The sequence below is a fragment of the Bubalus bubalis genome, chromosome 17 (assembly GCF_019923935.1).
Source record: "Bubalus bubalis isolate 160015118507 breed Murrah chromosome 17, NDDB_SH_1, whole genome shotgun sequence".
Lineage (NCBI taxonomy): Eukaryota > Metazoa > Chordata > Mammalia > Artiodactyla > Bovidae > Bubalus > Bubalus bubalis.
In genome coordinates, this window is record NC_059173.1 from 26,378,081 (window position 1) to 26,397,716 (window position 19,636).

The 19,636-nt window shown below is 44.1% G+C and overlaps 1 protein-coding gene and 1 pseudogene across 2 annotated transcripts in view; one reads left to right on the top strand and one right to left on the bottom strand.

Annotated features, from left to right (window-relative positions):
* Nucleotides 1-14,212: 14,212 nt before the first annotated feature.
* The window catches only part of ADGRD1 (adhesion G protein-coupled receptor D1), a 177,638-nt gene continuing 172,214 nt past the window's right edge, over nucleotides 14,213-19,636 (top strand). Inside the window, exons 1-2 of one of the 2 annotated variants that reach the window (XM_006063071.4) lie at nucleotides 14,213-14,873; nucleotides 14,963-14,999. In XM_006063071.4, coding sequence (XP_006063133.4) covers nucleotides 14,808-14,873; nucleotides 14,963-14,999 — 103 coding nt within the window. In that variant the 5' untranslated portion in view covers nucleotides 14,213-14,807. The remainder of the gene's footprint in view (nucleotides 14,874-14,962; nucleotides 15,000-19,636) is intronic. The other variant, XM_006063072.4, reaches the window with a different exon arrangement.
* On the bottom strand, nucleotides 16,074-16,285 carry LOC123330055 (annotated as a pseudogene).

Below are 19,636 nucleotides of genomic sequence, written 5' to 3' on the forward strand. Positions count from 1 at the left end.
GATCTTAGTTCCTCGACCAGGTGTCAAAACTGTGTCCCATGCAGTTTTAACCACTGGACTTCCAGGAAAGTCCTACCCCTCTCTTTATGCACAATTGTCTTACATATTACATTCACATATGTTAATGACTTCATCTGTCAATATTGTTGTTGCTATTATTTTTATATTATTTTGCTTTCAACTGTTAACATGTTTAAAAGAACTTTTGGTGAGGGGAAGTATAGTATATGATATTTAGCCATATATCCACTTTTCCTGTTATTCTTTCTCTATTTCTAGAGAATTGAGCCAACAGAGAGTAAATGGAGACTGACAAATAGAACCTAAATTTCTGATGACCTTGACTGAGTTCTGAATATGGCTGTATTATCCTCTGGACTTTTCACAACTTTTTTTCCCTTTTGTTGAAATCTGTTTTCAGTTTGATTTTCTGTCCTTTCTAATGGAAAGCAGCCTGGTTGACACAGTCTTACAGGAGGATGTTTTGGGGAAGGGTACTATGAAAATTCTTTGGTTGTGGTTTAAGTTGTAACAGGCTAATAAATCACAAAATTTATTTTGGGTGTAATTCAACTTGATTTCAAATCCAAATGTCTTTAAAATTTTTCTAGTTTAATTTCATTTGTAGTTTAAGAAAGTCAGGATTAGAATATTTGTTGTTGTAGTCTCTCCTGGAATAAATCCCTTGAAATGCAATTCTACCTTTGAAGGTTTTTATGGATCTTGACATTGCTATTCACTGAGACAGACAGTAGAGTATTAATTAATTGCCAGTTTCACTACAGTGGTCCAGGATGGTTTCCTAAAAGGGGCACGATGACTGTCCTTTTCTCTGCAGCTGATTTCACTTCTAGATAGCAAGTCATATTGTTTGCTGGAGGATATGTTAATTGCTCATATGATGATGGTGGTGATAATGATGTACGATTATTACTTAGTGACTCATTGGCGCTGGTCCCATCTGTTAATATCTAGAGTTGTTTATCCCTCAGTTTCAGGTAGATGAAAATGAACATGGATTTGTAGGTAGGTACCCATGACTGTTTAAGTGGCTGAGTTTAGAACAAAGTGGAAAACTCACTGTGGACTGAGAAATCACTTACGATGAGTAATTATGATGAGGTCAAAATTAGTTTGTCATTTTGTATCAGTTGGAGATTATTTTCAAGTACACGTAACTGAAACTAGACTCCATTGGCTTAGGCAAATAGAGGGACAGGTATGATAGTTCATGATGTCATCAAAAGACCCAAGCTTCTGCTTACCCTTGTCTCTGCTGTTATTAGTCTACAGGACTTTTGGGACAGGTATATAATTTATATGTAGAAAAAAATCATCCCTTTTAGAGTACAGTTCTATGAGCTTGGACAAACACATAGGGTCATGTATCTGTCACCATAGCAAGATATGGAACAAGCTGAACATCCCCTACGTTTTCTCTTGTGCCCCTTTAGAGCTAGCATGTCCTTTCACCCCCACCCTGACAACCAATGATCTATTTCCTGTCTCTACTATTTTATCTTTATAAGAATGCCATATAGATGAACTTATTCTTTCACTTGGGATAATGAATTAAAGCCTTATGCTGCTGTGTGTGTCAATATTTTTCCTTTTTAGAAAAAAGAAGTACTTTTATGGATATCCCTTTTATGGATAGAGTTTGTCGATCCATTCACTAGTTGAAGCACATTTGGGTTGTCTCTAGTATTTGTTGATATGCTATCAACATCTGCATGCAGGCTTTTGTGTGACCATGTTTCATCTTGGGTACATACCTAGTAGTGGGACTGCTGGGTCATATGATGGGTATGTGTTTGGTGGTGGTGGTGGTTTAGTCACTAAGTTGTGTCTGACTCTTGCGAATCCATGAACTGTAGCCCACCAGGCAAAAATACTGGAGTGTGCTGGCATTTCCTTCTCCAGGGGATCTTCCTGAACCAGGGATTGAACCCTGGTCTTCTGCATTGCTGGCAGATTCTTTACTGACTGAACCACCAGGGAAGCTTTGGGTATGTGTTTCAGTTCAGTTCAGTTCAGTTGCTCAGTCATGTCCGACTCTTTGCGACCCCATGAATCGCAGCACGCCAGGCCTCCCTGTCCATCACCAACTCCCGGAGTTCACTCAGACTCACGTCCATTGAGTCAGTGACGCCATCCAGCCATCTCATCCCCTGTCGTCCCCTTCTCCTCCTGCCCCCAATCCCTCCCAGCATCAGAGTCTTTTCCAATGAGTCAACTCTTCACATGAGGTGGCCAAAGTACTGGACTTTCAGCTTTAGCATCATTCCTTCCAAAGAACACCCAGGACTGATCTCCTTCAGAATGGACTGGTTTATACAAAACCGAAGACTTGTTCTTCAAATGGCTGGAACATTCTTAGCAGTAATGTTTGAGAGTTCCTGTTGATTTACCTCCTCACCATTACTTGGCCTCATAGTTTCTTTCCAATCTTATATGGGTGTAACAGTATCCCCTATTTAAAAACTGTTTTCAATTATTGTTTTGTATTTGGCTGCGTCAGGTCTTAGTTGCAGCATGCAGGGTCTTTGATGCACCATGCGGAATCTGTTGTTGCAGTTCACGGACTCTCTCTAGTTGTGAGTTGTGCATTGATTCTAGAGTGTGGGGCTCAGTAGCTGTGATGCCTGGGATTAGTTGCTCTGCAGCATGTGGGATCTTAGTTCCCTGACCAAAGATTAAATTCATGTACCTACATTGCAAAGGATGCTAATTTTCCATCAAAATGTATCTTCCTTGGTAAAGTGTGTCCTCAAGACCCTTTATCCATTTTGTACTGAGTTGTTTTATTGAGACTTGAGAGTCTTTTATGAAAATATGCATTTTGCAGATATTTTCATCTAGTCTTCTGTCTTCATTTTCTTACTTACTGTCTTTCTGAGAGTTTAGGTTTAACATTTAGTTTAGTTGGATGAAGTCCAGTTTCTCATTTTTTTCTTTTATGGTTTGTACTTTTTGTATCTTTTCCAGTAAGTCTTTGCCTTACTCAAGGTCACAAATATTTCCCCCATGTTTTCTTCTAGAAGTTTTATATATTTAGATTTTATGTTTATAACTATGATTCAATTTGAGCTAAGTTTTTGTTGCATGACAAGGCTTCAGTTGAGTCTTTTTTTTTTTTTCCTTAATGTGAATGTCCAATAGTCCCAGTCCCATATGTTAAAAAATCTATCCTTTCTCCATTGTGTTCCCCTTGTTGAAAATCAATTAACAATGAGTTTGGGTCCACTTCTGCATCCTCTTGTCTATTTCATCTATTTAAACAAATAATTTTTTTCTAATGCTATGCTCTATTGATGACTGCAGGCTTATAGTAAGTCTTAAAGCTCTCCCATTTTGTACATGTTTTCCAAAATAGTTTTGACTAATCCAGTTTCTTTGTCTTTCCATATTCCTTTTAGAATCAGTGTTGATTATATATATATTAAAAAAGTGGGATTTTGATTGGGGTTGTAGAATTGGAATATGAGTTGGATTACTTGGAGAGGGAATATATATTTTAACAGTATTCAAGAATACAGTGCATCTTTCCATTTATTTAGGCATTCTTTGTACATATTTTGTTAATTTATGCATATTTAATTTGGGGGCACTACATTATTAATGACGTTTATATTTTAATTTCTAATCATTCCTTGTTCAGTTCAGTTCAGTCGCTCAGTCATGTCTGACTCTTTGCGACCCCATGAATTGCAGTACACCAGGCCTCCCTGTCCATCACCAACTCCCAGAGTTCACTGAGACTCACGTCCATCGAATCAGTGATGCCATCCAGCCATCTCATCCTCTGTCGTCCCCTTTTCCTCCTGCCCCCAATCCCTCCCAGCATCAGAGTCTTTTCCAATGAGTCAACTCTTCTCATGAGGTGGCCAAAGTACTGGAGTTTCAGCTTTAGCATCATTCCTTCCAAAGAATTAGCATGTCAAAATACAATAAATTTTTTATGTTGACCTTGTTTCATGTGACTGTGGTAAGCTCACTTGTTAGTTCTAGTAAATTATATACTCTAAAGTTCATCGATTTAAAGTGTACAATTCAGTATTTTTAGAGTATTGACAGTCATGTAACCATCACCATAATCTAATTTTAGAACATTTTCATCACCTTCAATCCAGGTAGCTCTCTTTCCTTTGGATTTCTAGTCTAACTCCATTGATTAGAGACCATACTTTATATGATTTCAGTATTTTATATTTGTTGAGGTTCTTTTTATGATCAACTTTGGTTAATGTTTTATGTGCATTTAAATATTGGAGAAGGAAATGGCAACCCACTCCAGTACTATTGCCTGGAAATCCCATGGACAGAGGAGCCTGGTAGGCTACAGTCCATGGGGTCACAATTGGTTAATGCTTTATGTGCATGTACAGGGATATCATTTCTCTGTTGTCGAGTGGAGTGTTTTATAAATGTCATTATATACCCCAGCAATGTACATTGATAGATGTGTTGGTGTTGGTCAGGTCTGTATCCTTAGTGATTTTCTGTCTACTTATTTTATTGATTACTGAGAGAGGAGTCTCCAGATATAACTGAAGGTTTACCTCTTTCTTCTTTCACTTATACTAGTTTTTGTATCATGTATTTTGTGGTTCTTTTGTCTGTTGAATGCATATTTAGAGTTGTTATGTGTTGTTGCTGAATTCATCCCTTTGTAATGTAATGACTCTCTTTATCCCTGATAACCCCCCCCCCCCACCCCCGTTCTGAAACCTACTTTGTCTGATAATATTGCCACTTCAGTGTTCTTTTGTCTAGTGTTTGCAAGATATATCTTTTCTGTCTGATTTTTAACCTTGCTGTGTATTTATATTTAAAATGTGTTTCTTATAATAGACAGTATATTTTTTGGTCTTTCTATTTTATCCAGTCTGAGAATCTTTGTCCTCTATTTGGTGTTTTTGGGTCAACCAGATTCAATGTGGTGACTGTATAAAATCTACTCTCCTTGCCAGTTCTTTTCTTTGTTTTGCTAGTTATTTTCTATTTGTTTCATTCGTCCTTCCTTATCTTTTTATCTCTCATTTATGGTCTGCTTCTGGATGAATTCAGAATTTACTATGATTCTATTTTGTGTATTACTGGAGTGTGTGTATAGTCACTCAGTTGTGTCCAACTGTTTGTGACCACATGGGCTGTACTGCACCACGCTCCTCTGTCCATGGAATTCTCCAGATGAGAATACTGGAGTGGGTTGTTATTCCCTTCTCCAGGGGATGTTCCCAAACCAGGGAATGAACCTGAGTCTCCTGCTTTGCAGGCAGATTCTTTACCATCTGAGCCACCAGGAAAGCCCTTATGTATTATTATTAGCTTGTTATTTGTACCTCTATAAAAATTTTTTTCTGGTGGTTGTTGTAAGGTTTTCTGCATTTTCTCCCAATGGTTATCGAAGGATATATTTCTTTAATAGGTTACATGCTACTGTTAACTTAAAAAACGCACAATGTGAGAGTTGTGAGTCAAGTTTCATTTGGGGGCAAAATGAGGACTGCAGCCTGGGAGCCAGCACCTCAGATAACTTTGAGAACCTGCCCCAGAGAGGCCAGTATATGGTGAAATGGGAATACATGCAATCAAGCACATATTTCTCTAGAAGATTTCTGCTAGTCTCATGAAGCTTTTGCTAGTCATGAGGAACAATTGTCACCATGAAGGATTTTAACACTTTTCTAAATGTGAGGAGATATAAGAATTGGGCTCATAGAATCTGCTCCTGAAAATATCTATCTGAAGACCTGTCCTGCCAGATTTCCCAGAGCACAGTGTGCCTCATTTCTGCTCTCTACCCTGAACTCCTTTCAGGGGCTGTTGAAGGTCAGCAGCTGCAGCAGCACATGACTTAATCCTATGGAGATAGATGGCAAGTGCCAATTTGTAGTTGACACTACCTCCAACCATATTATACCACTGTGTGTGGGGCAGGCCCTTCACAAGTGCATGTTCCCACTTTCTCCCTCCCTTCTTCTGTGGTTCTTCTCATACATCCTGCTTTTACACATGCTATCAACCTACAGCATGTTCTACTCTTTTTTTGACAGTTTAAGTTTTATAGCAATTAAAAATAAGAAAAATAGTCTTTCCTATTTACCTCAATTGTAACCATTTCTGGATATCTTGAGGGCTTCCCTCATGGCTCAGCTGGTAAAGAATCTGCCTGCAATGTGGGAGACCTGGTTTCGATCTTCTAGGTCCATCCAACTCACTTTTTTAAAGTGCAAAATTCAATGACTTTTAATATCAAACCATGATTTGTGCAACCATCCCTGCTTTCTAATTTCAGGACAGTTTTATCATCTCTCAAAAGAAACTCTATACCCAGGATCAGTCACTCCTCACTCCCCTATTCTCAGTCTCTTCTTTCATTTTGAAAAATACTATTATTAGATATAGACTTTTGAGTCACAGTTTCCCTCTTCCTACCATCCCAAACTCCAGATATTTCACTTTATTGTCTTTTGACTCACATACTTTCCGATAAGAAGGTTATTGTAATTCTTGTCTTTGCTCCTCTGTATGTAATGTATATTTTTCTCTTATTTCTCTTTTGACATCACGTGTCTAGGGGTGTGTGGTTTGTGTGTATGGTGTGTTTATCTGGTGTGTGAGGTGTGTGTGCATGTGTGTGTACATGTGGCATGAGGAATATGCACATGCATATGTGTGTTCTTTATGTGTGTACATGTGTGCGTACATGCACATGCATCTCTGTGTTGTGTGTATGTGTGTGGAATGATGAGCGTGCACATGCATATGTGTGTTGTGTGTGTGTGTGTACATGTGTGTGTGTGCATAGTTGTGGTATGTTTGGGATTTATCTTTTTTGGGGAGTGTCTGCACTTCTTTAATTTGTGGTTAAATGTAGCCCGTTATTTTCCAGCATTCTTAGTCATTTGCTCTTCAAATATATTTTGTTGTCTCAGTTTCTCACTTCTACTTCTGGAATTTCAGTATACACATATGAGAATATTGTGACACTGCTCCTTCATGCTCTGGTTTTTAGAAGTTCCTTTTTTCACTTTGTGGTTTAGCTTGGATAATTTTAATCGACCCATCACAGGGTTCACTGATTCCTTCTCTGCCTGTATTGCATCTCCTTATGAGCTCCCAGAAGGAGTGTTTGATCTGTTATATGTTTTATTTTTAGTGGCAGCATTTCCATTGATTCCTTCCTATAATTTTCATCTCTCTGTAGAATTTCCCCTTCTGTACATGAATACTGTCACACTTTCCCACTAAAGCATTTAACGTATTAGTCACAGCTATTTAAAACTTTCTGATATAGTTTTGATTTTTTTTTAATCTCTAGACATGGTTTTCCCTGCTTTTTTGTGTGTCATACTTTTAGAATAAATGCTGGGCATCAGGTGTAACACAGTGAGGACTGAGGTCAACAGTAGTGCTGCTGGGAAAAGAGTACAACAGCTCTTTTCTGCTGGGCATTAATGTGTGTGTGTGCAGTAGTGCACACGTGTGCTTATGCATGTGTATAATGCATGCGTGCATAAGCATGCATTTTAACTCATGACTGTGCACTACACATCTATGCATGTTATGTGTGTATGCATATGTGTGTACATGCATGAGCACATGTTTACGTGTGCACATGTATGTTCATAATATATGCACACACGTGAACACATATATGCATGTATACACGTACGCATGTATATGTATGTGTCTGAACATGTTCCCGTGTATGTGTGTATGTCTGTGTGTGCATGCATGAGTACAGGTTTGCTTGTGTGTGCAAGCACACACATGCATGTATATGTGTCCATGTGTACATACACATGTGTGCATATATGCGTGTGTGCATATGCCTGTTTGCATGCATGTGCATGTTAAATCAGTCTGGTGGGGAGTGGAGCTGGCTTGGGTTCTGTATTCATGGTTACCGTCAGCACCGCACTGGCTTCAGTCTCCTCTGGCATAGCCTTGCACTTGGGGTGGGGTTGGTTCAGCAGAGGGAGTTCCTCACTGTTCCTGCTCTACTTTCAGTTCCAGGCCTTTCTCCTCAGCCAGAACAGCTCCCCATGCTCTCGCCTCTCCCATTCCTAAGATGATGAGTCCAGCTGGCCTGGAAGTGTGGTGGTGGGAAGTCCATTTCCCTGGTCAGCCTCGGGCTCAGGTTGCCCTGCATTGTGGGCAGATGTCCTCAGTGGCTCTGCCCCTCTTTGGGTACAAGGGGACCTTTCTGCCCCTCTCCAGGGACAGAGAGTGGTGTCTTGCCTTCCTCCAGCCATGGAGGTTCTTCCCAGTACCCTGGGGTGCAGTGGCAGCTGTCCTTCTTCAGGAATGTCAGGATTTTGGTCCCTGGGGGAGAAGGTCCAGGCAGGTGTCATGCCTGTGCCATGGTGGCCACTCACTTCTCCTGTGAACCCCGCTGAGAGGCTGCCTCCCGGCTCGCACCACCACCATCTTCTTCTTAGCACCTGCTGATCATGGAGAAGGGCCTGGGCTGGGGTGTGAACTCCCCTCTGTCTGCAGCAACAGGGGGCCTTATGCTCTCATCTAGCTCACACCTGCCTTTCCAAATTCACTGCAGTTCTTTTGCTGAATTCTCCTTACCTGTCTGGGCCCCATTTCCTCATGCGCCCTCTCATGTGAGCCAAGACTCATGCACTCCTCTCCTTAGAGGGGTCTGTCTTCCTCACATTTCAGGCCTGGTGGGCACCCTGACCTCTGCGTGCTAGTGGACTCAAGAAATTCTCGCTTTTGTAGATGTGGAGGCTGCTCTTGTGGTGAAGGGAGTAGTGCTCTTTCCAGCCTTCCATGTCCTTGGAGAAAAGTTTGGGTTTCCATGCCCACAATCACAGCACAGCTGCTCTGTCTCTTCTCATCATTTCTGTGCTTGGGCCAGAGAAAAGGTAAAGATCAGCAGGCTTCAGGAAGAGCAAAGGTCAAGAGTGTTTTCTTGGATGCCTGTATCTCACTGTGTGTGGTCCCCTGGTTACCCCAGCTGAAAGGGAAGTGACTGTTTTTAACTGAGTTACTGGCACACTAATGCACTTATTATTTTTTGGCCATGCAGGATCTTAGTTTCCCGACCAGGAATTGAACCCATGTCCCTGCAGTAGAAGCACAGCGTCTTAACCACTGGGCCACCAGTGAAGTCGCCCCTGCCACCCCATGCACTTGGGATTCTGCCTGGGGAGAAGGGAGAGACTGGATTTGGGGCAGGCAGTTAGCCATGTCTTCTAGGCAGTCTTCTTAGAACCCTCCTCCCCAAACTCAACAATTTCTTAAGCTCTAACCCTCCCCCCATCTTTGGAAATTGGATGAAAGCTATGGAACACTCTCCCCTCAAAAGGTCATGTGTTTGCGTTCAAACAGAATTGTGCATGTGACTTCAGAGTGTTCAGTGACTCTATGAGGCTCTGCCTGCATGTCAGGACCTATGGGACTGTCACCCCTGAGGCTTAGTCTTTTTCTTAAAAAATTTTAAATTGGAGGATAATTGCTTTACAGTATTGCATCAGTATCTGCCATAAAACACAAATCTGCCGTAATTATATATACATATCTCCTTCCTCATGCGAAGAGTTGACTCATTGGAAAAGACTGTGATGCTTGGGGGGATTGGGGGCAGGCGGAGAAGGGGACGACAAGAGGATGAGATGGCTGGATGGCATCACTGACTCGATGGACATGAGTTTGAGTGAACTCCAGGAGTTGGTGATGGACAGGGAGGCCTGGCGTGCTGCGATTCATGGGGTCGCAGAGTCGGACACGACTGAGCGACTGAACTGAACTGAACTGAACTGACTGATCTCCTCCCTCTGGAGCTTCCCTCCCACCCCCAACCCCCACCTCACCTCTCTAGGTCATCACAGAGCACTGAGCTGAACTCCCTGTGTTATACAGCAGCTTCCCACTAGCCATCTGTTTTACACGTGGTAGTCTATTATGTCAGCGCTAATCTCCCAATTCGTTCTACGCTCCCCTTTCCCTGTTGTTTGCACAAGTCTGTTCTTTCTGTCTGTCCATTCCTTCCCCGAAAATAGGTTTGTCCGTACCATTTTTCTAGACTCCATATATATGCATTAATATAGGGTATTTGTTTTTCTCTTTTGGATTTACTTCACTTTGTATGACAGGCTCTAAGTTCATCTGCCTCTGGTGGTCAGTCGTATTCTTGGTTGCCCAGAAGCAGAGCCTGGGGTTGACAATGTGTGTGTATAGCTTTCTTGGAGGTTGATTCCAGGCATGAAGGTGTTTACAGGGAAATAAAACAGGCCGGTGAGAAAGTCAATTCAAAGGTTGTTATTGGGTTGCCAACCCTCGAGTAGAAGAGAAGGAGGAGGTGTTTATCTGCTGGGTCCTGAGCCCACTGGGCAGGGCTGCTCCCTGTCAGTGAGCGCCCCAGTTCTGGGTACTGATGCATGTGGCCACATGGCCCCCCCACCCCCACATCTCATCTGTCAAGTGGGAGGGGTCCTAGGCGGGCAAAGGCACACTGTGGGGAGTGAGGCTGGCAGGGGCTGCTATCAGGAAGATCATCCCAGTGTGTGGGACTAAGGAGTGAGGCTGACAGGACCAGCAGTGATGAGCAGGAGAGCCTGGGATGCCAGCAGCCAAGCTCCACCTCTCTCTCCATCCCCCCTCCCCTCCTGCCCCTTCCTTTCTGTGCCTACAGGTCACTGAAGGACAAACGACTGCAGCTTCTCAGAGTCATCCCTTTCGCCAGGACTCTTGATCACAAGGGACAGAAGCCAAGCTCAAACTTCCTCCAGGGAAATGTGAATTGATTGCTGCCTGTCGGTGAAAACTGGCTCTAGCATCGCAGATCCAGGAGCTCGGCAGACACTGTCGAATCTCTTAGTTCAGTCTGTCCATTCTTTCCACCATAGTAACTCTTTATAGTAGAAAAGCGGGTATGAGCAGCCTTAATTTAAGATCCTTTGGGGTTATAGCAGCTCCAGTGGGGGTGGGGGGGCCTCTTCTCTTCCAAGGCGCTGGTCTGGGAATATTAGAGCCTAACAGTAAGATGCACGACAGTCACAGGCCTGGGACACAGAGGTGCTGTGGGGGGTTCCCACCCTCCCCCACCACCTGCCCTCCCGACAGAAGCACGTGGGCTGATGGAGGGCGCACTCTCCAAAGGAAGACCATTTACTTGTAGCCACAGAAGAGGAAGGGGAAGGCTGGGCTGGCAGAAACAACACAGGCCCTTGGTACACCCCAGGCTACTTCCGGAATGTCTTTCCAGAATGTTCTTCCTTCCCTTGTCCCTTAAGAGGGAGAATTCCCCAACTCCCTCCCACCATTTCTACAGTGCATTCATCTCTCAAGCTCTAACCCTGTTGATTTCTATGGTATCTGTGTGTTGCTTGTACCCCTAATACTGGCTGGGGGCATCATAGTTCTTCCTGGGGCGGCATCTCCACGGAACCCAGTGAGACAGGGTCAGCCCTGCCCAGGGAGCTCTTTACAAATGTGATGGTGTGTTGAAGGCTGTGTGGGTGGGGAGGTGCTGCTGAGGGAGAGGAGAACCAGGCACTGAGAATTCATCACCCTGCCAGCGTCTGGGCAGCTCTACAGGGCTCTTCATGAGCTCCACGCTGTCCTCCTGCTGAGCAGGAGGACACATATCCAGCTGTGGGTGAATAATCCAGTTAAGCCTCTATTTTCAGTCAACTTTACACTTTGTTTCATCCCTGTAAGACTGTATTGAATAGAGCCTAATTGGAATTTAAGCTTCCTTTGATTTGTTTCAGCTTTATCACAGTGTAATTGACAAAACTGTAATATATTTAAGGTGTGCGATGTGATGATTTGATATACATGTACACTGTGAAAGGACTCCCACAGCAGAGCTAATTAACACATCTGTCACCTCACATCTCACATATTTATCTTTTTTGGGGGATGAGAACATAAATTCTACTCTCTTAGAAATGTTAATTACACCATATAGTCTTATCCACCAGAGTCACCATATTATATATTGGATCCTCATCTTATAATTGAAGGTTTACGTTCTTTTACCAACCTCTGGTAAAGGGATTCACAGGGATGGGATTCCAGACCCTCACTCCATCAGTATCTTTTCCAAAATCCCCCCACCATGGGAAAGGATGCTTTACACGAAGATGGGCTCATCTCAGCACCTGAAAAGGAACCGAGAAAGGTGAGAGATGTGAATGAGCACAAACCTGCTATCTGGGATTGAGACGAAAAGCAAGTCCATGGGGAGTGAGGGCAGGTTCCGCTGACTTTGATTTCTACGCAGTTTTTATTGCTGTTATTGTACTGAGATGCCTCCTGTTATCTGATGGTGATTTTTAAAAAATGTTTATTGGAGTATAGTTGGTTCACAATGTTGTGTTGATTTCTGCTGTACAGCAAAGTAAATCAGGTATGCGTATACACATATCCACTCTTCTTTAGATCCTTTCCCCATGTAGGTCATCACAGAGTATTGAGGAGAGTTCCTTGTGCTATACAGTAGGTCCTTATTGGTTATCCATTTTATATATAGTAGTGTATATATGTCAGCCCCAATCTCCCAATTCATCCCTCCCCCTTTCTACCCAGTAACCATAAGGTTGTTGTCTACATCTGTCACTCTATTTCTGTTTTGTAAATAAGTTCATTTGTACCATTTTTTTAGGTTCCACATATAATTGATATCATATGATATATGTCTGACTTTCCTCACTCGGTATGACCATCTCTGGGTTGATGGTGATTTTTATGGTTAAAAAAAGAACACAGCCAGCGTGGTTCAGTCTGAGTGATGGGACAGGTCCATTTAATCAGCAATCTGTCTAATGTTTCGTAAATTAAGAAGTGGACTAAAGAAAGTCTGCATTGGCTCCCCCTCCTCTTGCATCTTTCTCTTTCTTCCAGAGGGAGGCGGTGGGAAGGAGACAAAGCAGATGAAATGCAGAGATAAAGGCTGTAAGTTTCCGCTGAGGCCATCAGTCTAGGCTACAGGATAAAGGTGCAGTTATGACAGTGGAATCTGCCATTTTTTTCAAGTGCGAAGAGATGGAGAAACGTGCGCAGGAATTTTCTGGAACCCTGCTGCTGCTGTGCAGGGAAGTTCAGGCTATCAGATCATCTGAGAGGTTGTGGGCTACAGGCGCAAGTTAAAAATAATCACTTCACAGTTTTGACATCACTTTTTTTTTGTTCTCTCCCATGGAGACTGGAGGTCATTTTCTTATCCTCTTTAGGAAGTACTTGGACTCTGTTCCCATTTAAAGTCAGGACGAAGGAGCTAATAATATTAGTTAACATTTAATGAGTGTTATTTTCTACTTTATAATAATAATCACAGCTAACATTTATTGAGTGATATATATATATATATATATATATATTTTTTTTTTTTTTTGCTTGCGAAAAACAGCGAGCATTTATGGGGTGCTACATATTTTCCAAGCACTGCTTGGAAAGCCTTATATGCATCATCTCATTTCTTGTTACAGCTCTTTGGAGCTGAAACTATTACCTCCATTTTATAGATGAGGAATTTGAAACAGAGGAGTTCAGTAACTTGCCTAAGAACACACAGCTAGTTACGTGTTGGAGAGGGTACAGGGAGGTAAGTATTAGTTAATTAAGTGTGTATTAGTTAGGGGCATCCCTGATGGCTCAGACAGTAAAGAATCTGCCTGCAACGCATGAGACACGGATTGGTGTTTGTGTGGGTTAACTGTGTTACTTAATGGTGTGTGTGTGTGGACATGTATGCAATATAGATTAAAGTTTTAGTTTCTAGTAAAGTAAGATGAGGCTGGCTAAGGGTCCCTGGATGCTGTGGTTGGGGGGGAGATGTGGGGTTTGGTGTAATGGCCCAGGGCACCTTGTAAACAGTTTCATTCATCTCTGAAAGGGTTAAAGAGAAAAGTGGCCAGCATCCTGTGGAGGGCATGAGCTGGGGAATGGGTGTGGGTGTTTTTTTTTTTCCATCCCTAGATCACCTTACTTTTTTCTTTGGGCAAAGAAGACTCAGCTCTTAACAGAGTTTATTGTCTGTTGTATGTTTTGTATTTATTAGTATTTACACTGACTTTGAGGGTGTTAAGGGAAGGCAGCTAAGGTATGTCCACACCCTGGCTCTGTCTGCTCTGCTTCAGAACCGCAGATCCTGAAAATAATTCCCAGTTCTTCTTAACAGACCGGTGTTAGGACCCAGGAAGGATCCAGCAGCCATGGGATATAAACAGAGGAGCAGAGCTGAACAAAGTTTGAGGAGAGAGCCTTACATCACTCACTCTCTCCACCCCGAGCGCCGTGCCGGGGGACAGACGGAGGTGTAAGCCTGAGTCACACCAGAAGAACTTAGGCAGCAACGCGCTGGCCGGAGAGCCCCGGGAGCTCCAGACACAATTCCTCCCGCTTCCAGGAAAAAGGGCAATGTCTGACTCCGGACCTGAATGGGGACAAATGACGGCTGTTGACAGCAAAAGAAAACCGTGAGGGACCCAAGATTGCCCCCTAAGCCTCGCCACTGCAGTCCCAGCCCTGGATAGCTTTTCAGGAGTTTGGATCGGAAGCAGTTTCTCCTCCCCTCATCCCTGGGCCGGTTGGTCGCTCCAATGTGTTTATTGATCACCAAAGACTCTGAAGTTTGGAGACAGGCAAGAAACACCTCTTAACGCTCCACGACTCTGCCTTCACTCTGAAGTTCACAAACTCTAGCTAAACAGATGGTGTTCTTCTTTCTGGAACCTGTGACAATGTCCCTTTCCCAAAGAAGTGAAAGTTAAAGGCAACTCTTTGTCACAGACCCTCAGGAATTCCACTTGGATCATATTTTCACCTCTGAAAAAACCATGAAGAAGCTGCTGCCTCTTTGCTGCTGGCACTCCTGGCTGCTGTTATTTTATTGTGATTTTCAGGTAACGTCCCCAGGCGGTGCTCGCTGAGACGGGAACAGATTTCTGCTGGGAGGTTGCTTGTGTCTTATAGTGTGATGTTTTGTGTGCAGGTGCGCGGGGCCCACGCCAGGTCACAAGTCCATCCAGGTAAGGCAGCTTCCCCCATCTTCTGCTCACTACTTGTTCTCCCTGCCCAGTCCGGGGTCTGGAGGCAGTTTGCTTGTGTGTTTCTGAGGCTCTTGGGGAAGGAGCCCTTCTTGGGCTCCGCTGGCCCCACCAGCTGTCCTGACACCTTGTCCCCTGGGTCACTCATCATCCTCCACCTCTGACTTGGAGAAGCAGGTCTCTCTGCACCCCGAGCCTCTCCCTTTGGGGCATCTGAACACTTGTGATTCCGGAAACGGGATGTTCGTAGGTGAAGCATCTTCTGTCCTTGACTCATGTCGTGCGTCTCCAGCGCAGATTCACTTGAGCTGCCTTAGAGCAGCTTTTGTCCCCATCCTTTTGTCCCTGCCCTCTTTGGTCCCCATCCCTCCGATGGGAGCTTGACTGCTCCAGCCCCTCCAAAGAAACCCCTCGCCCACCCCCGGCTGGGTTTGCTTTCCCTTTGCCATCGTGAGTCCTGTCTGGATGCCTCACCATGAGGCTTTCCGTGGGGAGGACGGAAGAAGCGAGAAACTTTTCCTTGCTCCTTCCCAGAGAAGGAGGTCTCTGGGACCATGGCGGGGGTGTACTTACTGGCCCTTGTTCCCATTTGCTGCTTGGCTGGTACATGCATGGTGGAGAGGACCTCACACTAACATCCCCAAGTCTTTGCCTGGGAGCCGTGAGAGCAACACTGGCCTGGGGGTGAGCGTGCCTCTGGCCGTGATTCTTGTCTAGAGCAGCCCTGCTGCCTCCACAACCCACCAGAGATGGTGGGCGCAGCATCCCCACGGTGTGAATCCAGGTCCCAGGAGACGGACCCCAGTCTGGTGGGAGCACCAGCGTGGTGCTGGGTGAAGGTGGACGTGGGGTGGGGGTCTGTCCCTGTTGGAGTGACGCGGCCCTCACGGCGGGTGCTGGGGCATCCTGTCATCTCCCTGTCTCTACCTGCAGGTTTATCCTTAAATGTAGAACAGGTTCCAAGACAACACTTCCTCCTAGCTATAGGTGGCATCAGACATTATGGCAGGGAATCCAGATGTTTAAGCAGAAACAGGATTAAGGATCGTCATTGCCTCAGGCACCAGGACCAGCAGATATTTCTCCAGATTTCTTTATTCCACCTGTGGCCAGGGGCGTTTCCCTGGCAGCCTTCGCTTTTAGCTCCTCTGCTTTCTTCTGCTCCTCCTCTTGTTTCGGCTTGGATGTCTTATCTTCCTCATCCTTCTCCCAGGCTTCTTCTTGGGCTGCTTCAGGGGCTTCTTCTTGCCACCTTGGCAGCTCAACATAGCACCTGCCGCCCCTTTCCCAGACCCTTCCAGGTTGTGCTGCTGTTTCTTTTTATCTGCACATTCAAGTTCAATCTTCCGTTGAAAAGAATGAGAAGGTGGTAAATTTTCACCGGCTCCCCTTTCCTTGGCCAAAACGCTGAACGATTTGGGGATAAATAAATCATCCAACATCGCACTAGAGGGAGGCTGTGTGAGCCCTAACGCTAACCCACGCCTCATAGCTCACGCGGATTTCCCGGGAGAGATGAGGGGAGGGGTCTGGCCAGGAACATCAGGCAGAGCGAACAAAGCGGTCCTGAGACCCCAGCCCCGTCAGGGAGGAAAGAGAGCTGCAGGGGGGTTCCCACATTGTGCCTTTGGCCACATCTCCCCACATCCACTCGCATCCTAGGCTCTTAGCTTCAAGGAGCGGCTTGAATCCAGCCTTGGTTTCGTAGAGAGACTGTTCCTCTCACATCCTAATTTAGTGTAGAAGATGTTTTTCTGTTGGTCAACTAACTACCTTAGAGAAATCATACTAATACTGACGATCACAGACATGTTACTAAAAAGGAGCAATAGACACTGAAACCTGGGTGGGGAGAGTTCAAGTTCAAAAACCCGGATTTCTGACACATACATGTACACACACACACACACACACACGCACACACACACACCAGGCCTTGTTTTAAACAACTGGGATATGGTACAAACAGAACAGTCTTTGCACTCAAGTCGCAAAGAGTCTAATAGAGGAGACAGACTACAAATATACTAACAAACAAAAACTTTTAAATTATAGTGTGAGTGCCATGAGAAGACAAACAAGGGGGTTGGTAGAAAGAGTGGATGGTGGGCGATAAAAGGTGATCAGGGCAGGCCTCTCAGAAAGACAGAGCTGGTTATGCACAGCAAGAGAGCAAGGGGACTTCTGGGCAGGGGCGACAGCAGGGAGTCCTGCTGTGGCATGAACTCGGTGTGTCATGGGCCAAACAGGAGGGGACCACGGTTGGCACGGGATTGGCAGGGACCAGTTTTCCTCTGTGTGGTGTAGATTTCTGTCCAGTGAAGTCAGTGGAACCCTGGAGACATATTTCTCTCCACACATTCAAGGGATGAGGGCTTCTCTCTACTGACACAGAGATTAAGTAACAGGGAAAGGATGGAATAGAAAAATCTGGAAGAAAAACTGAAAAGGAAAAACAAAAGCTTTTATTAACTTTCTTTCCGAGTATTGATACCCCTCCCTCCCTCCCCCTCTCACCAAACTGGATCAACGAAACATTAAATATGGATGAGAAATTATTCCTAAAGAACTGATTTTTTAAAAATGTATTTTATTGAAGCATAGGTGATTTGCCGTGTTGTGTTAATTTCTGCTGTACTGCAAAGTGATTCAGTTATACATACGTATGTGTGTATATATATATATATATTTTTTTTTTTTATCATACTCTTTTCCATTATGGTTTATCACGAAATACTGAATATAGTTTCCTATGCTATACAGTAGGATCTTGTTGTTTATCCACTGTATATGTAATAGTTTGCATCTGCTAACCCCCAACCCCCAATCCATTCCTTCCCTCACTCCCCCCAACCCTGACAATCACAAGTCTGTTCTCTATGTCTGTGACTCTGTTGCTGTTTCATAGGTAAGTTCATTTGTGTCATATTTTAGATTCCACATGTGAGTGATATCATATGGTATTTGTCTTTCTCTGTCTGACTTACTTCATTTAGTATAAGAGTCTCTTGTTTCATCCATGTTGCTGCAAATGGCGTTATTTTACTCTTTTTCATGACTTAATAACATTCCACTGCTTACACAGGCCACATCTTCTTTATCCATTCGTCTGTCAAGAGACATTTAGGTTATTTCCATGTCTTGGCTATTGTAAATAGTGCTGCTGTGAAATAAGGGTGCATTCGTCTTTTTGAATTAGACTTTTCTCTGGATAAATACCCAGAAGTGGTATTTCAGGATGGTATGGTAACTCTGTTTTTAGTCTTTGGAGGAACCTCATGCTATTCTCCATAGCGGCTGCACAGTGTAGGAGGGTTCCCTTTTCTCCACACCCTCACCAGCATTTATTTAGTTGTAGACATTTTGATGATGGCGATTCTGACTGGTGTGAGTTTTGCAGTTTTGATTTGCATTTCTCTGATGTTTAGTATCTTTTCCTTTACCTGTTGGCTATCTGTATGTCTGAAGAACTGCTTTATAGTTGTGACCTAGGCTGGAAGTCTGTCTCTCTCAGTTTATTTTTTAGGGCTGGGGGATGTTTTGAAGACCCTGTATGAGCCGTGTTACCCCCCAGCTGTCGTCTTGTCTAAGTGGCATTTAGTCTGTTTAGGTTTCTTTGGTGAAAACCATGGTGACTGTACAACCTGAAGATTCCATATCACCTTCTTTTTGGGAAAATAGCTGAAGTGTCTAATTCACAAAAGAATGAGACCCTTTTCGTCTGACACTTTTAGGGTCATGGATTGTTTACTCTTTAGGTTGGAAAAGGAAATCTATGTGTTCAGTTCAGTTCCTTGATGTGTCTTGTTAATGCCACATAATGTTTTAATTAATTAAAAAAACCCTAAATTGCTGACATTACCATGTGGGGAGATTTCAAATTAAAAAAAATATGTATTTCTGATTTAAAAAATATTTATTTAGTATCTATATATTTGGCTGTTCTGTGTCTTAGTTGTGCATGTGGGATCTTTAGCTTTGGCATGCAAACCCTTTGTTGTGGCCTGTGAGATCTAGTTCCCCAACCAGGAATTGAACCTGGACCCTCTGCATTTGGAGTGTGGAATCTTAGCCACTGGACCACCAGGGAAGTCCCTCTGATTTCTTTTTGAAAGTGGGAGACCTGGCAATACTGGGCATATCCTCCTACAGAGGTGGGATCATTGGCTTGGGAAGAAGTCACTTTTCTTTAGACAGGACACTCATTTTCTTCCCCACCCAGCCACCACCGCCCTGAGACCTGGGAGTGAGAAACGGGGGTGGTCCCGGTGTGTGTTCCCGGCACCTTTTCTGATCACCTGTGCCTTCCAAGTCGGAAGCCACAGTGAGCACCATCCCTGGCCTCCCTGCAGGTAGCTCCTCATGCTCCTGGCCCTCATGGATATTTCAGTGTGCACCTCCTTCATGACTTACTGGACAAACTCAATGTTGATAGTTACGTCTGGGCCATTGGTGGGTAGCATGCAGGCCCTCTCCTGGTCATAGACCCCCTCACCCAACCACTGATACTTCCCATCACTGGGCACTGGCTGGCAGGCAGGTGGGGGGGGCATCTTTCTATGTGAACAAGACACGATCCCTTGATTCTATGAGCCTTCCTGCCCAGGATGGACATGGCC